At 37.6% G+C, this 23327-nt stretch overlaps 1 protein-coding gene across 5 annotated transcripts in view; it reads right to left on the bottom strand.

Annotated features, from left to right (window-relative positions):
• Positions 1–4255: 4255 nt before the first annotated feature.
• Positions 4256–23327, bottom strand: part of SPATA22 (spermatogenesis associated 22) — a 30944-nt gene continuing 11872 nt past the window's right edge. The window contains exons 1-9 of one of the 5 annotated variants that reach the window (XM_027625399.2): positions 18882–19004; positions 17418–17519; positions 15539–15667; positions 13480–13540; positions 13256–13351; positions 10218–10557; positions 7744–7873; positions 7196–7293; positions 4256–4581 (exon numbers count right to left, since the gene is read on the bottom strand). In XM_027625399.2, coding sequence (XP_027481200.2) covers positions 4390–4581; positions 7196–7293; positions 7744–7873; positions 10218–10557; positions 13256–13351; positions 13480–13540; positions 15539–15667; positions 17418–17460 — 1089 coding nt within the window. In that variant the 5' untranslated portion in view covers positions 17461–17519; positions 18882–19004 and the 3' untranslated portion in view covers positions 4256–4389. Of the gene's footprint in view, positions 4582–7195; positions 7294–7743; positions 7874–10217; positions 10558–13255; positions 13352–13479; positions 13541–15538; positions 15668–17417; positions 17520–18489; positions 18654–18690; positions 18842–18881; positions 19005–23327 lie in introns of those variants that run through there. The other 4 variants (XM_027625400.2, XM_027625402.2, XM_035724548.1 and 1 more) reach the window with 4 other exon arrangements.

Here is a 23327-nt window from a genome sequence, read left to right as displayed (position 1 = left end):
AAAGTAGACTCCAAATGGTTGAAAGACCTAAACGTGAGACAGGAGTCCATCCAAATCCTAAGGGAGAACACAGGTAGCAACCTCTTCGACCTCAGCCGCAGCAACTTCTTCCTAGAAACATCACCAAAGGCACAGGAAGCCAGGGCAAAAATGAACTATTGGGATTTCATCAAGATCAAAAGCTTTTGCACAGCAAAAGAAACAGTCCACAAAACCAAAAGACAACCGACAGAATGGGAGAAGATATTTGCAAATGACATATCAGATAAAGGGCTAGTATCCAAAATCTATAAAGAACTTATCAAACTCAACACCCAAAGAACAAATAATCCAATCAAGAAATGGGCAGAAAACATGAACAAACATTTTTCCAAAGAAGACATTCAAATGGCCAACAGACACATGCAAAAGTGCTCAACATCGCTCGGCATCAGGGAAATCCAAATCAAAACCTCCATGAGATACCACTTCACACCCGTCAGAATGGCTAAAATTAACAAGTCAGGGAACGACAGATGTTGGCGCGGATGTGGAGAAAGGGGAACCCTCCTACACTGTTGGTGGGAATGCAAGCTGGTGCAACCCCTCTGGAAAATAGTATGGAGGTTCCTCAAACAGTTGAAATTAGAGCTACCCTACGACCCAGCAATTGCACTCCTGGGTATTTACCCCAAAGATACAAATGTAGGGTTCTGAAGGGGTACGTGCACCCCAGTGTTTATAGCAGCAATGTCCACAATAGCCAAACTGTGGAAAGAGCCAAGATGTCCATCGACGGATGAATGGATAAAGAAGGAGTGGTATATATACACAATGGAATATTATGCAGCCATCAAAAGGAATGAGATCTTGCCATTTGCAACGACGTGGATGGAACTGGAGGGTGTTATGCTTAGTGAAATAAGTCAATCAGAGAAAGACATGTATCATATGACCTCACTGATATGAGGAATTCTTAATCTCAGGAACAAACTGAGGGTTGCTGGAGTGGTCGGGGGTGGGAGGGATGGGGTGGCTGGGTTATAGACATTGGGGAGGGTATGTGCTATGGTGAGCGCTGTGAATTGTGCAAGTCTGTTGAATCACAGATCTGTATTCTGAAACAAATAACGCAACATATTTTAAGAAAAAAGAAAAAGAAGAAGATAGCAGGAGAGGAAGAATGAAGGGGAGTAAGTCAGAGGGGGAGACGAACCAGGAGAGATGATGGACTCTGAAAAACAAACTGAGGTTTCTAGAGGGGAGGAGGGTAGGGGGATGTGTTAGCCTGGTGATGGGTATTAAAGAGGGCACATTCTGCATGGAGCACTGGGTGTTATGAACAATGAATCATGGAACACTACACCAAAAGAAATGATGTAATATATGGTGATTAACATAACAATAAAAATTTTTAAAAAAAGACTAAATGCAACTGTTGTGAACATCAGTCAAAAATATTTCCAGAATTTGAGGAAGTCTCAGGATGCAGGGAGGTGAAGACGACGAGGGTTATCATACCTGAAGAAGTATCCTGCAGAACGTCACAGAACCTGGGAAAGGAAGCTCCTTGGGTTGGAAGGACCCTAAGGGACCAGCTCATTCCCTCTCTGCCCAACTTATCCAGTGTGTCTGAGGATGACTCCAGCACACTAACCTAAGGTCCCATTTCCCTTTATTTACTAAGACATATGAAGTGACAGCCTCTGTAGTTGTCACCTGTGTCCGCAACATCCCTTCTCACATCTCCCATTCTACACATCCCTGGGCCTGATGGGTCCTGGATCCCAGAGGAGTCTAGGTTCTAAAGGAACTCATTAAAAACACAGAAGCTACCCAGGATCCTTAGGACAAATGCTCTGAGTCCTGGAGCAGTGACTATTACATCACTGATAACACCCGACTATACTTTGGGGAGAAGGTGGGAAAAGAGAGAAGTTCATATATGGATGCTTAATCACTGCCTGTTTAGGGAATGGACAGTAGTCCCGTGGGGCTAGAGCCCACATTTTGGTAGGCGAAGGAGAATGGTTGGAGAAGCCATAGAAAGGAACAGGGACAAGGCCACGAATATTCTAAAATATCTTACAGTGTAAGAGGATTTATCTTGTGGGCAAGAAGTCATCAGTGGTTTTTGAACAAAGTGCCATGAAAGACACATATTTTGAAAAGATTACCAGGGTGGCATAATCTCTCACTATGATCCAGTTTCTGATAAACATACTCAAAGGGAGAGATAAACCTGCAGCTAACAAAGATCAGATCTCTATGACCCAAACACATGCAGATGTATAGAAAGTACTGGAATAAAAGAGAATTCTCCCAGATTATTTTCAATTTTTCCTCAAGCAGAGATAGAAAAGAAACCCAGATTTTCATTCCATTGAGGTATGTTTAGCTTCTTACCTCTGTAGGAAGCCTTAATAGCACCCTGCCACCACTCATCTCATGTGTCACATTACCTTGTTTCCACCTGTTTCTTACTCTGTATTGATCATAAGGCCATAGGTAATATTTATAACTCCTTCTTCCTTATTTCCTCTATGTGTATCACTTCAGCTTTACATTCTGAAATACGTATGTTTCTTTACATTCAACTTTCATTCCTTGGGAGTCTGAATGCTCAGTATTAAGGTCTTTATTGGGTTATTATAGTTTACCATTAATTTTTACTAAGGAGTACTCCAAAGAACCTCCTGGATATCAGGCATAGTCTTTCCACATTGTGTAGAGAAATTCAATTTTCTATTGTTAATTTGGATTGAATTACCCCAGACAGTATGGTAACTCCTTTCTTTGCCTGTTGGTTCAGTAACACACACACACACACACAGAAAACCTAAAATGGTCAAGTGGCAGTCTCAGCTTCCCGTAGAATAGAACCATTAAAGCAATCCTGGTAGAAACATTCCTTAGGAGCTGTACCAGAAACTTCTTGTGCTCCACTTCAGAATCCCTCAGACATCTTCTTTTATTCCAGCTACAGCTGCAGTAACCAGTTCTGCAGACTTCGATCAGCTCCACAGAGATACAATCTAACTGTATTACCTCAGGCCTGCTCCACCTGCTTATTGCATCCTGTCATACGGTTTTTCTGCTTCCATGGAGTAGAATGTCACGGGTAGCCAGTTCAATACTGATACATACACACTGAAAATGGGAGTTCGGGACCCATGCTCCAACTCTTAAAAAAACAAGTGATAGGGAGCTAAGGAATATATGCTCCCCATTTTCACTAAGGTGGACGGTTCTATGATGCATTTCATCAAGCCTTATTCCCACCAGTAGTAGCCAACTTAATAAACCACCCCAGTTATTGGTACTCCTTTCTTGGCTATTTACATCCCTCTGTCTCTTCCTGTGAGGTAACAGTCCCAAATAAACTACTAGCAAATAATAAGATTTTGTCTACATTTTGGGCAACTCAGACTACAACAGAAAGTAAGATCTCTAAACAAGCAGGCTAAAATTGTCAGGGAAGCAAATATTTTATGAGTACATTATTTGGTCTAATAATGACAAGAGTCAGTCCTGCTACCACCTCTTGATTCCCAGACTCCTAAATCATGGCTATGGGAGAAACAGCACAATATATGGGTTCTTGGTTCAAAGTATATACCATATTCTATAGAAGTGTACACCAATCTTTCTGGATGTCATCTCCCAACTGCCATCACAACTGAATATTTGGTATAAGGCAGTGGATAACTGCAAAGCCAGAAAAAAACACTTGCTATCATCCTCTCCATCCTCCTCTCATGTACCTTCCAAGGGATTCTTCCATCTTGATTGATTGTTTTTGAAGCTGGAGACAATCATTCTCCTCCACTTATTTGTTTCATAGAGTGGTAAGCAATTGAGATTTTAAAATGAGGGCAGGGAGAGGATGTAGAGAGGAAAGACCAGAGTGCAGATGCATTTGAGAAGGACAGATATAAGGAAATAGAGAATTAAATGCAAATTATACATAAATATATACATATATATTACATATGCTCACTAAATATTTGAAATAATTAAATGAACTGCATAGACTAGTAGCTCCAGTATAATGCTTGATAACAGTACTGAGAGTGGGCACCCTTGTCTTATTCCTGATTTTAGTGAGAATGTCTATATTTCCCCATTAAGCTTGATGTTGGCTTTTGGGCTGACTCGAAGATATTATTACATCATGTTAAATAAGCATCTATTCCTATTATTTTGAGCATTTGTTTCTAGAAATCGTTATTTAATTTTAGTAAATGTACTATTTTCATAGAAAAAACTTTCCACATTTAAAAGAATTGAAATATTTTAATTCAACAAATGAAATACAAAAGAACAGTAGCTATAACCATGGAGATGATCATTTAAACAATAATAGGAAAATGCTTTAAATTATACTATTTAAACTTCCCTTATCACTATTTAAATTTCATTCATTGTATCAGTATAATACCTCATCTCAGCATCTACAATTTTAACAAACGCTTGGAAAGTTTTTTGTTCAGAAACAGATGCTGGTCTAACAGAAACACATTTGAAAATATTCTTTTTCTGGTCATAGTTTCCAACACACCTATGAACCCGGCCTCTTATCAGTCTCGGAAGTTCACGATCCTGTTTTTAAAAAAATAAATATCAAAGAAGTTATTTTTTTACTTCATCTGAATTTCAGTTTTTTAAAACTAATCATGACCAATTAAATATGAATCACCCCAAAAAGCTGTAATTCCCTCACCTGATTTAGGGCCCCACCACTGGTAAAACCATGATAGCTAGGCATATATGGGTGCCTATCACAGAGGAAAGACCTTCACTTGGGTAGGGCTTCTTTCAAGCTGGTGAGCTGTTGCTTCTTAAAAGACTGAATAACTCCCAGTGTAATGGCACATGAATTATTCACTTTATTAGACTGCTAGAGTTCCACTTCCAGTAGACAGCAGACAGGTAGTTCAGACCAACTCTCTAGCTAAGAACAGCTAGAATAGCTGGATGAAACATTTTTAAATCTCCTTGTAGACATTAGAGAGATACCAATGCAGTGAGGGAGTAGAGAGACTACTATCTGGGAGAGGACAGGAGTCCAAAGTGGGGCTTGACATTTAGGGATGTTTCCCCTTGAGATTATCTGTCAAGAATAGTCAAGGCAGTTGAGAGTCTAAGAAACTGAGCAGAGCTTTTGACAAGCTCCTAGGACTGGGAGATAAAAAATGGAATCAGAGGCTCCCAAGGAAAAGAGATTCTGGTCACCATTCCCACCCTCACCCCTGGCTTAGGGTTGGGACCCAAAAGGGCTATGCTTTTCATGGGACTAGTAAAATGGAAAAAGACCAGCCAGCATCAAATCCTCTCAATCATTAATTAAAGGTACATATTCTGGAATTGCTTTCACCAAATGGTCATAAAAAGCACTAGCTACAAAAGGTAGTATTGATAATTGCTAAAAAGACTATATTAAAAAGAAGAATTTCTATTCCTCAAAAGCCATCATTAAGACTAAAAAAGCAAACTATGGAGTATGAGAAAAAATTTGTAATATAAATAATGGACAAATAACTTGTACCCAAAATACTCACATGAAAAAAATCCCTCCAATAAATCAGTAAGGATAAAACAATAATAGAAAAAAAAGAACAAGAGGCCTGAACAGACTTTACAGAAGAAGGTATCTAAGTGGCCAGTAAACATATAAGGTGTCCAACCTCATTAGTCACCAGGGAACTGTAGAAAAGTAAGATAGCACTAAACACCCACATAACTGAAATAAAAAAGACTGACAGTACTAAGTGTTGATAAGAATGCAGAGAAACTGTAACTCATCTACACTAATTGTGAGAGGGTAAATAAGTACAAACCTTTGAAAAATTCTTTGGTAAATAGCTACTATACTGGAACATACACATGCATTATGATGCAGTGATTTTACTTCTAGGTATATGCTCAACAGAAATGTGTGCATATGACGACGTGGATGGAACTGGAGGGTGTTATGCTGAGTGAAGTAAGTCAATCAGAGAAAGATATGCATCATATGACCTCACTGATATGAGGAATTCTTAATCTCAGGAAACAAACTGAGTGTTGCTGGAGTGGGGGTGGGGTGGGAGGGATGGGGTGGCTGGGTGATAAACATTGGGGAGGGTATGTGCTATGGTGAGCGCTGTGAATTGTGCAAGACTGTGGAATCACAGATCTGTACCTCTGAAACAAATAATGCAATATATGTTAAGAAAAAAATAAGAAGAAGATAGCAGGAGGGGAAGAATGAAGGGGGGTAAATCGGAGGGGGAGACAAACCATGAGAGACGACGGACTCTGAAAAACAAACTGAGGGTTCTAGAGGGGAGGGGGATGGGGGGATGGGTTAGCCTGGTGATGGGTATTAAAGAGGGCACGTTCTGCATGGAGCACTGGGTGCTATGCACAAACAATGAATCATGGAACACTACATCACAAACTAATAATGTAATGCATGGTGATTAACATAATAAAAAACTTAAAGATTAAAAAAATGTATGAAAGAGGAGAAAAAAAAAAGAGGGCACATTCTGCGTGGAGCGCTGGGTGTTATGCACAAACAATGAATCATGGAACACTACATCAAAAACTAATGATGTAATGTATGGTGATTAACATAACAATAAAAAATTAAAAAATAATGATGTAATGTATGGCGATTAACATAACACTAAAAAATTAAAAAAAAAATCTATGCTCTCAGCTTCATGTCCTTGCATATGCTGCCCTCTCACCTAAGAATGCATTCCTCCCACCTCTCCCCTCTCCCAACACACTTTGGCTTCATTTATTCCTCTTTAAATACATAAGATAAGATAGGTTACTACATTCTTCAAAAATCTTTCTCTGATCTGCCCCATCCTTCCTATCTACTTTTATAGCACACTGTACATACCTCTACTCTACCATTTATCATACCACAGTGTAACACTTATGTAACTCTTTCTGAGATTATAATAAACTCTGAGAGAAAGAGCTGTTTAGCACTTACATTCCACTTTGTATCCCTTGCATCTAGCACAGCACCTGGCACATAGTAGGTTATCTATATTAGCTGAACAAATAAACTTTTATAAGTCAGAACTAAAACCAAACAGAATTTTGAAAGTATTACCAAATGGTTAACAGAATTTCTACTACCATGGAACTGTAGCCCGCATTTGCATGTTTTGTTGGCACACGCTTTGCAAAGAATATTTAAACAAATACTCACTATTTCATAAAATACACAAGGCAGAGTATTTTTCCCATCTCTCATAAGGAAGGTCTTTGAATAATATGGACCAGGTGTAACAGCTGAATCGAGAACAGCTAAGCAACATTAAAATAGGGGAGAAAATCAGTGCTAGTAAAATGCAAATAAAATTTAACAGTGGGAAGTAATATTTATTCCTACACCAAGCTCTTCTAGTTTTATTTATACAATAATAAAGACAACATCTTAAGAGGGAATAGTATCTCTGAAGCTGTTTTATGCTAAGAAAAACAAAATCTGGCCCTATCCAACTCAGGGGTTAAGTCAGAGCCCCTGTAACAGTCTTCCACGTTTTAACATTATAAATCAGAAGAATACTACCATAAATAACCAAATATATCTTAAGTCACACAAATCAGTGACAAATCCAGGAAGTAAAGAAAATCCTCATAAACCATAATCTCCTTTTGCAAATTTTATTTTTAAGATCCCCTAGGTATTCCTATAGACATTCAAAACTATTGTCCAAATAGTATTACTGAGGTTTTCTGAAGTACTATACTTACCCAATATTTCAAAAAGAAGTACAGTTTTCTGTGCATGTTCACGCCAGTACTTCATGCTTTCAATAACTGCAGATATAATTCTTAAAGAATTATCTTTTTCCTTAAGCTTTAACTGATACAATGAGCCTTCCTTTTGAAAAATAAAAACATAGCATTAGAAAAACCTTTCATTTTTTCATCATACGCTTTCACTTTCCATGAAAAGGTCCTTATGTATAAAATATGTAAAAAAATATGAAAATTTTAGTACAGTTATTCCCCTAAAGACATCATTAGCACTTTATAGGAGGAGAAACTAGGATGTACTTGGAGACAATAAACCAAGAAGAGAATTATTTGTATGGACATTCACTCACTCATTTGTTTATTCATTTAATATTTTTAAAGCATCATGTGCTAATCCTCTGATAAACACAGGGGAGTAAAACACAGTTCCTTTCCCTAATATGTTCACACTCTAAGAGTGGAGCCAGACACATTCACTCATTCATTCCAAAAGTACTTACCGGCATTTACTATGCGCCAAATACAGCTAATGAGAAAACAACACTAAATAAAACAGACAAGATATCTCACAGATCTTGCCCTCTAATGGAGTATTCAGAAAACAAACAAATACATAATAGAATGTCAGGAATTGATATATTCTATGAACAAAAAAAACAGGGTAAAAGGATAAAGAGAAACAGGAATTATTATTTTAAATAGGTTAAGTGAGTATTGAGGGAATAGCAAAGTATAAAGGCCCTAAGATGAGAATGTGTCTGTCATTTTTAAAGATCAACTTAGAATACAGTACGTCAAGGTACTAATTTCCCAGGGGGAAAGAGGGCACTTTCCTTTGTGAGGGTAGGAGCACATCAAAGAACACTTGATGGGACATTTTTTTTCTAACTACAATTACCTTCCCTTCTCCTCCCCCTCCTAACCAAAATATGAATGCCTCCCATTGAGAGCTACTGCCATAAAGTTACTAAGGTAACTACAGTATATCATTCTTTTGTACAAGGAAACATAGGTTAAAAGCCACTATGAGGGGCCCCTGGGTGACTCAGATGGTTAAGCATCTGCCTTCAGCTCAGGTCATGATCCCAGGGTCCTGGGATCGAGCACCACATCGGATTCCTGGCTTGGCGGGGAGCCTGCTTCTCCCTCTCCCTCTCCCTCTGCTTCTCCCCCTGCTCTTTAAAAAAATAATAATTACTGGTAAAGTGGGACATCTTTAAAAAGAAAGAAAGAAAGCTACTATGATATATGCTGCATTAGTCAGATTTTTAGCAAAAAAAAAAAATTTACCCCAATGGCTTGTTGAAAAGACTTCTTACAGGTGTACGGGCAGAACAAACAGGGTACTTAAGCCCTCAAAGACTAACAACAATAAGAGATTTCTGTCATCCTAGGCTGAAAGGGCAAGGGAAAGAAATAAAATTACCAAACCTGTGAAAGCTGGACTCATGGAAGAGCTGTATCATTTAGGGACAGCTACTGCCTACAACACAACATTTAAACAGGGAGAAAATGGGAAAACCCAACCTCTCTCTCCACCGTCTGATTTCCTGCCAGTGACTCCCACTGGCTGACCCCTAACAAGAGCTAGCCTAGGGACCTCAGGATGCTGCAATATGTAGGACAACTTAGCCTTCCAGAGCACAGAGAAGAGTGGAGAGTAAAGAATCTACTGGACCAGGGGACAAGGAAAGGAAGGTAGTGAACAACCAGCACACAAAATATATAAAAGATATTTACAAAGAAAAATTAGAGCAAGGAGTGGTGAAAGGAGGAAGTAAGGCTGATGTACAGGTATAGGGAAAAATACAAACCAAAGCAGAGTCCTATTAGACGGCATATCATGTTCGGAGAATTGTGAAGGGTCTGAAATGGCTAGTATAGAGCCATTTTTGACTACAATTTGTAGATGGTAGAATATGAAGCTGGAAAGGTAAAATAAACTCTGGCCTGCAGTCCAAATCTAACCTGTTGTTTGTTTTTGTAAACTTTTACTGGAACACAGCCAAACCTATTCATTTATGAACTGTCTATGGCTGCTTTCAAGCTACAATAGTAGAGTTGGGTGGTATACCTAAGAGAGACAATACGACTCATAAGGTAAAAAAAAATTTACTATCTGGCCCTTTACAAAAAGAGTTTGCTGACCGCTGTTATAAAAAACTTAGACTGACACATGAAAAACTGGGAGAATTTCTGTAAGTACTGGATAAACTCTCATCATCTCAATAATCAGTCAACAGTGAAATTCAGAACCCAGTAGGACACTCTAAGGCAACTATGAAAAGGAGCAGCCATTCACAATCCTTAAGAAAATATTTTGGAAACATTCATATACGCCAATGGGACTAGGTATTTGTGTTAACCATGTAATGCATGCCATAAGATTGATTTTAAATGCTCTCATCTCTGTAATCTAAATATTTATCTCATTTTTAAATGTAAATGACCCATATTTAAAAGTTTACCTTGAGAGTGCTTTTTTCTGAAATATCATCCAACATTTTCTTCTTAAATTGATTTTGTTGAAAATTAGGCTTAAATGCCTGTAACTCACTGTTTTTGTCTAGACCTCTCATTGTGGAGCCAGGTATTTTTGACGAATGTGTTTGTCTGAGTACTTCAGCTTCTCTTTGGTGAGATGAGTTAGGAGGTTCTGATATTCTTAATTGTTTCCCTTGTTGAGCTCCCCAACTCCTCGGACAAGAATTTATTCCATCATTTGCCACCAGGTTTGTTCTTTTGCACTGAGGCCTAACATCATTTCTATCCCAAGTTTTCCAGCTGGTATTTTTGTTGCCCTCGTAGCTGTAATAGGTTTTTTTTTTTTTTTATTAGTATTAGTTTTTGTTTCTATATACTTTTTCTTTTAAAAAATTAATAGTGAAAAATTATGGTTTATAAAGCACTTTGTAACTACTGACTAGTTGGAAATTCCAAATACATTATCACAACAACCCTACAATACATTATACCTCTCTTTTTAGGTGATGAAATTGAGGGAGGAAGTAACTTGCCTCAAGTTATACAACATGTTACTGTCAATCTGGAACCCAGAGAATCCTAGTCTCCCAACTCAGAGTCCAGTGCTATAAAGTATATTTTTAAACTATATAAGCTTTCAAACGACAGTGGCTGTCTCTGAGTGGTAAGATTCTGAGGACATTTGCCTGCTTCTTTATACATTTATTTTTAAATTTTCTACAAAGTAAAATTTTAACAAGTTAAACTATGGCTTATAGGTGTTTTTAAATCACAAGGAGAATAAATATAGGCAGTGTAGATAACTATTTGATTAGAAATTTTGTACTTTTACTACATAACCTAAAAGCCCAATTTATGAATGTGTTGCAACATTTTAGTAGCCACATTAATCTAAGTGAACTATATTAGCTGATGAGAACATGATGTTAATGAAGCCAAAATCAAAAGTATAATTTCTAAGCAGACCAGTTAAGAGTTCACGGGGAGAAACTAGTCCAGGTCACAAATTCTTATTTCTGGATAATTTTCCTGAAAATATCACCAGTATTACAAGGGGGCAAATAATACAACTCATCCCTTGTTAGAGAAAATAATTCAAAGAAAAGTCCACGTTCCCTAGTGACCAGGCACAAGTCCAGACTGTATGGGGCCTGAAGCTTGCATAATGTGGGCAGCCTTCTTAAGTAAATCAGGTACGAAATTAGGTATGAAATTAATGAGAAAAGAAATCATGAATAACTTCGAACTTTTAAAAGTTGATAAGTATCATAAACATCACAATATACAGGAAAAAACATTACTAGTATTTTTATTAACTGCCTGATACACCTCCATAAAATTTTTCCTACATTGATCTCCTCTTCATATGACAGCAATTTTATTTTCAATAGAGAGAACAGAAACCAAATTTTGCCTTTCCTCTCTCATGGCTATAGAAATCACATTTATTATTCAGTTTAGAAAAGTTTCTTTCCACTTCACAACTCCTTATTGATAAACAACGCATTTGCAACTTCCTCCCACATTTTTGTCTAGGAGGTGCTCCTGGCCTGGGGACAAGCCCTGGAAGAACCATAGTCCTTTGACCTTCCTGGATGAGCCCACACAAAGAAGCTGCTTCAGCAGCCAATCCAGCTCAGCCAGGTCCTCAGCATCAACCATGAAACGTGCTTAAGTTGTAGTGGCTTCTGAGAAGGGAAGAGTAGTGCCTGCTTTGGATCCTTCTCCTTGGATCTAGGTGTCCAATGAGATCCCAAGAACAAGCTCTTACTGAGGCTACATGGATGTGAAGGTAAAGCAGAGATTCTAAAGCTAAGCAGAGAACCAGTTAAAAGAGCTTCAGCAGATTCAGCTGCCTACTTGGGTTTTCAAATGGTTTTTGCCCCTGGATTTTCTGTTGTTATATTCCAACTATCTGATAGATTATCTATGATTTCAAACTGGAATATCTAATACTGACTGCCTGTCCTGATTACAATGTTACCTAATTCTCTAATGCTAGTCAGAACAGATTTTCTTACAGCACCTGCAGCTGAAACTGTGCCTCTGAGGACATCTCAAACCACTGAATGGCCTAGGTAATAAGCCCTGATCCTAAAGAAAGTAACTAACTGGTTCTGAGGAAACTAGCATGATCAAAACTAATTTTAAAATACATATATTATTTTGATGTATTTATTAGCTACTTTATTAAAAGTTTCTCCCCTTTAAAAAAAAATGGTATCTCTACTAAAAGTGAAGGTAATACTCACTTTACAGGATTGTTGTAAGGATTATTAAAATAACATATCAAAGCACAAAACAAGGCTGATACATGATATGTGTTTGATGTTGTTTTTCTAATACTTTGTTCCCAAAATTGTTTCCTTCAGCAGTTACTAGTTACTCAAGAATACTAAAATCCATTCTAACAAATAATCCATGTCCTTTCCCCATTTATTTTTTCATCATATTTAGGGATTAAACTTAGATTCTTATGGCAATGATCCAGAAGCATCCTCACCATCTTCCTTGACAGTCATCTTCATTTCTTGAGCACCTATCACTGTTTATGCATATGCATTTTGGTCATCATCTTTCTTTCTTACTCTGTTCTGTTTACCATGGAGCTGACTGTCTTACTAGGGTGAGATTGACCATTCTATTTGATTGTCAGTTCCTAAATATATCCAACACTAAAATAAAAGAGCCAGTTATTCCTGACTCTTCACCTACTGTCAATTAGATTATTAATGATCCATAGCATGATGATAAATATTGGCAGAAATTTCATTATAAAATGAGGAATTCTTTGGAAACATATTCACTGACAAATTTGCCTATTTTAAGGTTTTATATAGCATTTTTAAACTTCTTTTATAAAACATAGCTAATACTATGTTTTTATACTGTTAAGTATAAAAATTTCCTAAATGTAATTTTGCCTGAGAAAGGAAGAAGAGATGGAGGAGGAGGGAATGGAGGAGAGAAAAAGAGGGGAAAGAGAAGGAATAGAAGAAAGAAAAATCTTAAGTAAACTCACCTCCAATGACTCTTGCTTCTTTCAGTATTTGATTGAATAGACTTAGACACAGAATCTTGACTTCTCAGAGGATGAGAAACTGAATGTGGTATTTGCCTTTCAAGGAAACATGTCTTATTAAATATTAATAGTTTGTTTCCAAAGTGAGAAATGTAAAATATACAATGAAGAATAACATCAGTCAGTAACAGACACTACAGTCACTGGTATATTTTTCCACCTACCCTGTGTTCACTGTTTTCATTAAAGGAGGCAACTCTGGATCCACAGCTTCCCAGGCCCAATCTCAAAAGATACAGATAGCATAGACAAAAAGTAAGATAGGGAGCACTTTAAAAAAAATAATTATTTCATACTTATTTAATTGGTAAAAAACTAAAAGCCTGCAGAAGAAAAGGACTTGGAAGATATGGATATGTTCTTCAACAGCACTTTGTTGTAGAATTTGTCTTATTAATTCTTATAGATGTCTTTCTTTCCCATTGTATTTTAAACAAAGGTAATAGTTAATCTGTATCTTTTCCATGATGAATTCTAGTGTGGTACCTTGTACTTTGTAGCATGAATTGAGTGTAATCAATGTTTCTTAAATATTTTGATCCCAACCCACAGCAAAAAGTACATCATAGCCCAGAACATACACACACACACACACACAACACACACATGCGTGGTGTGCATGACAGAAAGAGAAAGACAAAGGAGAGAGAACATAACAAAACTGCAACATCAATTTGTATCCTTACCATGTGTGATGCCCCCTGACATTTTCTACTCTACTCTATTCACTTCTATTTCCTTAAGATTGGTTCTCAACCAGACTAATGGATCAAGACAAAAATTTGAAAAACACTGATCTAGCCCTATCTGTTACCCAATGTAAGAATCTTATTATGTCTCTGACAGATAGTAATCTTGCTCAGAGCTTGGACAGTTCAGTACTTCAGGAGGATGAACATTCCCCTATGGAGTAGCTCCAACTGTTGTTATTTTTCAAAGCCAACATTCATGCTATTTATAAAAATATTTTAAATGTCAGAGAATTTTTTAAGCTGGCAGAGGATGACCAGATAAATGCCCATTTATGTACATCCATGTGAATTTTTATCTTTTATAGATAAAAATGAAAATAATATAAAATTCCTACTTTGAATTCCTCAAATGTGGAAGAAAAGAAAATAATTATAGATTTACAAGCAGACTAAGGCCTATGGTTGCATGCTGGATGAAATTAACAAACATTTATATATAGAGAGAGAGAGAGAAATTTTAAAATTCTAGTTGCAAAAAATCCTATTAAAGATTTTTAAAGTAGCCTCAAAAATATATAAATGTATATAACCAGCATATACCAAGTATATTTCAGAATGCCTGGTTGTCCGTGCCATCTTTTGAAGAGAAATAAAAAGTCAGCAAATATTAAGACTGCTCAAAACCCACCACCACAGCTAATTGTTGCAGAGATGAGAGGCCTAATCATAAAGCTAAACCAGAATTTTAGTGACCTTACTTAAAAAGATGTGCTGAACCACTGGGTGTTATGCACAAACAATGAATCATGGAACACTACATCCAAAACTAATGATGTAATGTATGGTGATTAACATAACAATAAAAAATTAAAAAAAAATAAAAGATGTGCTGAACCAAAGGCTATCTTTAGAATTTAATCAACAGATACAGAGGCAGTCAACAGTGGACTCTGAGAACTAGAACTAAAAGGCTATGTTAACTTCCAGCAAGGACAATTTAGTTCATGGGCCAGTTAAAGCTATAAGGAAGCCAACTGGATGAGAGAAATAAAGCAACAAATGAAAAAAGGCAAAATGCTATCAGAAGAGAAAAAAGCCAAGCAGTAGAAATTTTAGGCTTCTACCCTTCCTAAGGTCTAAATTTTCTCCCATTTTTCCTGTGTTCATGTGTACACATATCCCAATTCCCGAGGCAACTTGAGCTTCCCATTCTTTATCACCACATGCCTAAGTCACAATATCCATATATCTTGAAAAAGAAAAAACAAATCTTTATAATGTGGGTTACAACTTCATTAGAACAAAGGCTCCAGATCTAAGATACTCCATTTAAATGCTAAGCCACCCTTGTAGACAAGGAAACTCAAACTACTGTACTGGAATGTTCAGAAAGAGCCAAGTAATCCCTATATTTGGATAGGGGAAAGAAGAAAAAAAATAAACTTTCTATTTCCATTATAATAAAATAAAAATGATAATTTTCTATAATCCTAATTCCTATTTTCTGAAAATTTTCACCTTATTTTCTTACCTGGTGGTAGAGGAGGGAAATCATAACTGTCAGAAGCAGTACTGATACTTGGATCATTTGCAAGTGGATTGGATGTTAATGGCTGTCTATTCCTCTTTTTCTGATTGAACAATGGTACAGGCAAACAGCCTAAATTGAATGTACCAATAAATTAGTACATTATAGCAAATAGATCCAGTTATAGAATAACTGTATATAATAACAACTTTAATTTGTCTACTTCAATATGTTAATTTTATATTTATTACAGATATATTTCTACATCTTCGGATTGATTTTTACGTTCTTTTTAAGGTCCCAAATAACCTCATTTGTCTCTATAAAAACTCCTTTCTTGTTCTACATTAACACTGATTTAATTCCTCTTACATGGAAGTCATTCCCATCTCCTTCCTCACCCCCCCCAACCATTTCCAAATCCACTTTTTGTTTTCCTTATTTCCTTTCTGTGCTTGCTTATTACCATGTCAACTGGAGGGGGCCCTTCAAGTACAATAGAGGTGAGGGAGAACCAAACTCTGACCCATGCTTTCCAAAATCCTAACCACTCTTTGGATTATGACAGCACACTCTTTAGGGCCATGGTTCTCCAACTTTAGTTTGACTAAGATTTACATGGAATTGTGCTTAACATACCCCACTCTCATAAATTTTATTTCAACAGATTTAGTTTGGAATCCAAAACTCTGCAATTTTAACATGCACTCCAGGTGTCTGTAATGCATATTTTCTGTGGATCATCTTCAGAATGCTTAAAGTGATAATATTCAATCCACATGAGGGATAAAGAAATATTACCTCCAAGCCCTCCAGATGGGAGGCCTGGGATCTCAAGTCAAGACAAAAGTCAGAATTTATAAACACTAAAACTAGAAGGGATCTCAGACAAAAAAAGGGGGGGGGGTCCAAAAACCTTGCACAGTGCCTAGATAGGACCCAAGCTTCCTAACTCTCAGTTCAGATATCTTGCCACTAGATCATACTCTAGCTGGTCCATCAACACTTGTACTATGGGAAAAACACAGACTCTGTGATAACCGTCTGATAAAAGGTTGGGAAAATTATGTGAGCTCTGAAATAAGATTGCCTGGTTTTGAATCACAACTTTGAAGTATAAATTTGGGCAATTTTCTTAACTCATTGTGCTATTATGACATACCCAGAGAAGCAGGATAATACAGGGATTAAGAGCATGGACACTAGAGCCAGATTCCTAGGTTCAAATGCTGGCTCTGCTACTTCATAAATTACTTATGTAACCTCTCTGTGCCTTAGTTTCTCATCTGGAAAACAGGAATGATAATAATAATGACTATCCCAGAAGGCTGGTGTAAGGATTAAATAAATTAATACGTATAATGGCTAGAATACAGTACAGCCACCATAAAGTTATTACTGTCTACACTGTGTATTATCACCATTCCCCTGGTTCTCTTCGTTCTTACCCTCTGTCCTTTTACTAACTAGTAAATTGGGAAAGCAGAAATGGTAGGGGAAATTGTTAGGGAGACAGAAGTGCTTCTGGAAATATTTTAAATAAGTAAGTCACAAATACAAATAGAAATAAATCAATTTTTTTGTTTTCAGCTTAAAAGTGAAAAACAAGTCAACCACATAGGGTTTGTAGAAAGAATACTAGGGTAAATCCAGGAATGTTTCATTTTACTCCCACCTCTGCCACTAAATGTTTTGACTAAGTTATTTTATTTCCTTGGACCTAAAAAGTAAAGAGGCTAGACTATATGTTCAATCTTTTTAAAAAGTTCCTTCCAAAATGTTCCATCTATAAACTACACATGGTTTACATGGTATAGAAAAATATACAAAATTTAAAATAAAAATTTAATAACTAAAATCAAACAATAAAATTCTACAATACCTGCTGTACTTCGAGTTGAATTTTCACTTAGGTTTCTCTTCATTTCCTTCAATATCAAAGTCTGTGCATTCCAAATTTACAAATGAAGTTGTTTGACTAAATCTTCAAAGAAAGAAATTTGCAACTCAAATTGTATCGACAAAAAAAAATCAAATTCTCAGCCTAGTAATTACTGAAATTATGATTTAACACTACAGTTTCAAACCTGGTAAGGGAATCACTTTACAGAATCTTTTGCTTCCTGAATAAGAGTTTATAATATAATCTATTTTTCCAACTCTGTTCGAAATTGATTAGGACTAAGGTGGCTATAACCTTGCTTCCTAAAGATACATGGACTTTCACACACTCTACACAATGTATTCCAGGACCAAGGACCCACAGTAACAACAGTTCTGAACCAGATTTATACAGAGGGAAATGGACTACAACACTGGCAAACTGGTATGCTTACAATGCCACAGAGAAAACACAAACAATTGAACTAACCACGTGAGAACATGCTCTATCTCGCTTTAAAACACTGTGCAGATCACTTGCTTTGGCCATTAATTTGAGATCCCTATATTATATAATACCACAGACTAAGGCCTCAATATCCAGAATAATTGTAATGATAAGTTTATATTTAGTGTCTATATAACTCCAACAAGTGAAACAAGTTTTTTCTTCTACAACAAAATATGTTGTAAATTTTTCCCTGTTTAGCCTCCTAATATATTTCAATCCCAATTTAATTCAACAAACACTTAATCATTACATGAAAAGGCAAAACACAAACTTAATAAGGTAATTTCTGCTCCTAAATTCACTATTCAATGAGGAAAACAGACATGAACACAACTAAGTAACAATATAAATCATACTGAGGTAAACATTAATGTCCAAATATCATTTAAAGAAATAAAACTTGGGAAAAGTAAGGGCAGGGACTATTTCTGCTTTGGTTCCACATCTTCGGCTTGAAGCCGGATGTGGCAGGTCCTTTAGAAAATATTCTTGATGTCATCCTAGGAAGCAAAACAGAGGTTACGCAACGTTTTCTCATCATAGAAATACTAAAGCAACGCACACCCTGAACCTGGAGAGGGGCTTCCAAGGGCTATTACGTTTCTGAGTACCACACAAACAAAATCAACAAAAGTACGACATCCTCCCCCCGACCGTGGAGTCAAGGACCCTGAGCTGCCTGACCGCAGCTTCGAACTGGACCCCGAAGGCAGTAATGTGGTTGGCAGCGCGCGCGCGCGCACACACACACACACACACTCACACACGCATCCCCCACAAAGACCACTGCCTCAAATGGAGGCCAGGAGGGCCTATTATGGCTCCTCCTGGGCGGTCCAGTCAGGGATAAGTTCTCTTCCAACGACCTCTACTGATGCAGGGAGTGGGACAATTTGGTAACTTGGGACAATACGTCTTCCCCTTCTTGGCCCTCCAGCCAACACGACACGCAACTTCAACCTTCAGGTTCCCACGCCTCCAATAACCCTTGCCGGCCGCCCAGTCACCCGTCGCCGACACACTCCAGTCTGCTACGGCCTACTTCCCGGCCTCCGAAAAAGCGCGAGAAGTCGAGCTTTACGCAGGTGCACCGCCTCCCGCGCCTCCAACTGCGCAGGCGCAGTCAGTGGCGTAATGGCGTCGTCAGGTATGTGTACGGTGAGAGAGGCACATGCCGCCTGTCTCAGGAATGTTAACGCACCTGCCCTCCCGTTCACAGCTGTGAAGTACGCGGCGCAGGAACGGCTCTAGGGACAAACCTGTTTCTGTTCCCTGCTGAGGCGTATCCAGGACTGGTCGCCCAACACTTCCCTGCCCCCCTACTCCCCTCGCACACATATTTTTTAGGTTTTAGGCATCAGTCTGTGAGACGCTGGGAGTTCACCTAGAAGAGAATAATTCAAATGCCACAGGCCTCAAAACCAGGTCATCGGGCTAGCTTCACCTTGCTTGGTCAGGGCTGGGAATTAAAGTCTCCTGGCGGGACCCTCAGTGGGAGAGCTGAGGCCGGTTCAGAAGCGGGCCTTGCAAATCTGAGAGCAGTCAGGAAGGCTGGGCCTGTGCTGTGTGAGCTCAGTGGAGAGAACAAGCACTTGAGGCCGGGAACAGGAAGCGCAATGGTGCAGTGACCACGGCTCTGGCCCTCCCGCGACAGACGGTCACTTCCTGGCCCCCTGGTCTTGGGCAGGTTATTTACCGCCTCTAAACCTACATTTCCCTTCTCAGTAAAACAGCAATGACTGTCTGATCAACTACCCTCAACGTATTAAAAAAGAAAGTGAACAGTCCTGGCACACAGTAAATGCTCAATAAATGTTAGCCTTTATTTAATAACAGTAGCTGCTATTTACTGAATATTTACTATAGGCCAGAAATAGTAATCCTAGCTCTGTCTGTGGAGTCCAAGACATGCTTTTTTGTTACTATAACTTCCGACCATTTGAAGACTGGGATAGGTGAACAGAAACGCAGAGGGTCTAGAGATGGAGGGAAGGTTATTAGTACAGGCCAAGACTATGAAACCATGAGACATATTAATACAGTTGACCCTTGAACAACACAGGTTTGAACTGTGCAGGCCCAGTGATATATGGATTTTTTAGAGTACAGTACTGTACATGTATTTTCTGTCATGATTTTCTTAATATTTTTTTTCTCAAGCTTACTTTATTGTAAGGATACAGTATATAATACATAGGCAAAATATGTGTTAATTGACTCTTGGTAAGTCTTCTAGTCGACAGTAGTCTATTAGCAATTTAAGTTATTGGGGAATCAAAAGTTATACAAGGATTTTCAACTGCTTGGAGGTCAGCACTCTTAAACCTTGTATTGTTGGAGGGTCAAATTTTATAAGATTAAGTCAAAAGAAGGAGAATGAGGGGCACCTGGGTGGTTCATTCGGTTAAGGGTTGGACTCTTGATTTTGGCTCAGGTCATGATCTCAGGGTTGTGAGATCGAGCCCCACATCAGGTGCCCCACTAGGTGTGGAGCCTGCGTAATATTCTCTCCCTCCTTCTCCCTCTGCTCCTCCCCCCTCTTAAAAAAAAGGAGGAAAATAAGTATGAATGCCAAACTAAGGAATAAGTTTGAAGGAATTGTGTCTTCATTTAATCTGGAAAAGAGAAGATTTCACACAATAAAATGTCTGAAAAGACATGTTCGTTGTTGTGGTTCCAAAAAGGAGATTTTTAAATATGACTGAAAGCGTTGGGGAAACAGATTTTGACCTGAAAGACACACACACACACACACACACACACACACACACACCAAAAATGGATTTCTCATTAAAAACAAATACTTTAGGGGTGCCTGGGTGGCTCAGTCGTTAAGCGTCTGCTTTTGGCTCAGGTCATGATCCCAGGGTCCTGGGATCAAGCCCTGCATTGGGCTCTCTGCTCAGCAGGAAGCCTGCTTCTCCCTCTCCCACTCCCCCTGCTTGTGTTCCTTCTCTCACTGTCTCTCTCTGTCAAAATAAATAAAATCTTAAACAACAACAAAAACAACAAAACCCCAAATACTTTAAATCCACTATGAGCAACATGCTGTGTTACATCTGTCAGGACCGCAGACATGATCAATGTGGAATCTTTACTAGCAGTGTATAAGCTTACCTATTTTATCCCAATCTTGTTCTGGCTACATTGATTTATTTTCATCTGGAAGGTTGGTCAGGATGGGTGACAGCAAGAGGGCCACAAAGGAAGGAAAAAATTTAAATAGTGAGAGAAGTTTGATTACATGACTGCTGGAAAATCGCATTATGAATGAGATACCTTCCTTATATGTAATATTGGAAAGAAGACCCTCCTTATCTCCCAGTCATACTATTTTGTAAACAACATCTTAAATATGTCTCCCACAAAATTTTTTGCATGAATTTATTGGATGACCAAGACAATGAAAAATTTATTCTCCCTTTAGGAGAATATGTTTTATACTACATTATTTTACTAATAAATCAGGCACCACCACCCCTACAAAACATTTGTAGTGCTGGAAATTATTAGGCTTATTCTTTTAAATATTTCAGAACATTAAATATTCAACCTAATAGTGAGATGGTGATAACTAGAAAGAGTTCCACTTTGTATATCATCAGTTCTTTGAATTCTCAAGAAAGAATTAGACTAATAAAAATTTGTAGATTTTGTAGGGCTCAAAAATTTGGTGTGCTTTGGGAAACAGGGAGTTAAAAATCTTTCGGAAGTTAACTTGGTATAAGAGTATGAAAAGCCTCTGTTGCTCTAGTTCTAAGGAAATGCTCTCCTTTTTTCTAATAAAGCTTTCCGCAGAAGACAAACTCTGTACACAATAAACAAGGTAAGTATAGGACAGAATTGCTGTAATTCATTAACTCTCAAAAAAGTTATTCATTTTGACATGTAAGGGAAACTTTATTTATGAATGTTAAATGTGCTTCGAAGTGCTGATCTGTTAAAATTCCATAAAACAAGCCTCGAAATGCAAGTAATTTGTGCCAGCTACGAGTAAATAACCAAGGCAGCATTTCCAGAGAGACTAGGGCAAAGGACAGAACTAACCACAATCAGCAGAAAAGAAGCAAAACATAATCAAGTGTTAATAATTCACCATAGTTACAACTCTTAAAACCAAAGTAAACAATACAACTATCATTTGTTTACCTTTAGGCTTGTTTTCAGCATCTCTATACTGAAGTGTTCTCTGTACATTGATGTGGATAGAAAATCAAAGGCTACAGAGGCTTTTTCTTAGGTTAGAACGGTAATTTTAATGTGTAAATTTGGATTTCATTATTTTGCTTTATCTCTGCATTATAATCTCTTAAAGGAAGAACATAGGGATTAATTTATGAAGTGTTATGAAACATTCACATTTTATATTCTCTAACATATGTTTTGTTTGTATGCTTGTTTGTTTCCTGAGCACACTGTAGTAACTGTTTATGTGAATTCCAAAAGAGCAAAATTAGAACTTTGGGAAAGTCCAAAAATAACAGGAAGCACCCTGTTCTGTAAAAAACACTGGGCTCAGAATCAGAAAACTTGGGTCCCAGGCCCAATTTTCTCCTGGTAGCTGAGGGATTTTTCCTTTAGCACTACAATGGGAACCCACCCTATCTTAGAAAGTGAATATATGAATAAACTGATATAACATGTGGGAAATTTAATTATAAGTGAAACTACTCTGTGGTTGTAATGAATTACTCTTGTACCCCTATCAAACAATCTGACATTACTAGTACATAGTATTTCCAGTACTTGAACATACTTGACTTTCTGGTTGACTGAGCATGAAATCAAACCTGATTTTGTTCAGTCATTTTTCCAAAGGGATGTAATCATCTTTAGTATTCTGGATAGTTTCCCCTAATAAGTCCCCCTATTGAGTAATACATTCCAATGAAGAGTCTGTGCTGCCAGTAAGTCAGACTGTGTATTATAATAAATTCTTAATTTGGTTAGTGTATATAGCATGCCCCAAGACATTTTCAAGCATTACAAAGACTTGAAAATTATCCCCAGTTGCTTTTCCTTTAGTATTAAGGCAAAAAGTGAGGATGATTCCTAAAGAAATTGACAGAATTATCAAAAACTTCATCAGAAGGAAATTAAAGCATACTTGAAAGTAACATTCTAAGTACTAGGGATCATTTATTTGGCTCTCGTGTCTCTGACCATGAAAAAGCTACTGAAAGAAACAATGCTGGTTCCACAGGAGGTCTCTTAGGATCTGTCTGGCTGGCTGTTTTTGGAGGTGAGATTCAAATGTCCTCCAGTGATGAAAAGGATTTGAACTCATTTCAGAGAAGAAACATAAATATCAAATAATAGCATGCATATTATGAACCACTTCCTTATTTTTATATAGTTTTTAAAATTTTTATATTTTTGAGGATTAGAAACGTATAAACT

This window comes from Zalophus californianus, chromosome 16 (genome assembly GCF_009762305.2).
Source record: "Zalophus californianus isolate mZalCal1 chromosome 16, mZalCal1.pri.v2, whole genome shotgun sequence".
Classification (NCBI taxonomy): domain Eukaryota; kingdom Metazoa; phylum Chordata; class Mammalia; order Carnivora; family Otariidae; genus Zalophus; species Zalophus californianus.
This window is presented reverse-complemented; position numbering and strand designations above follow the sequence as displayed.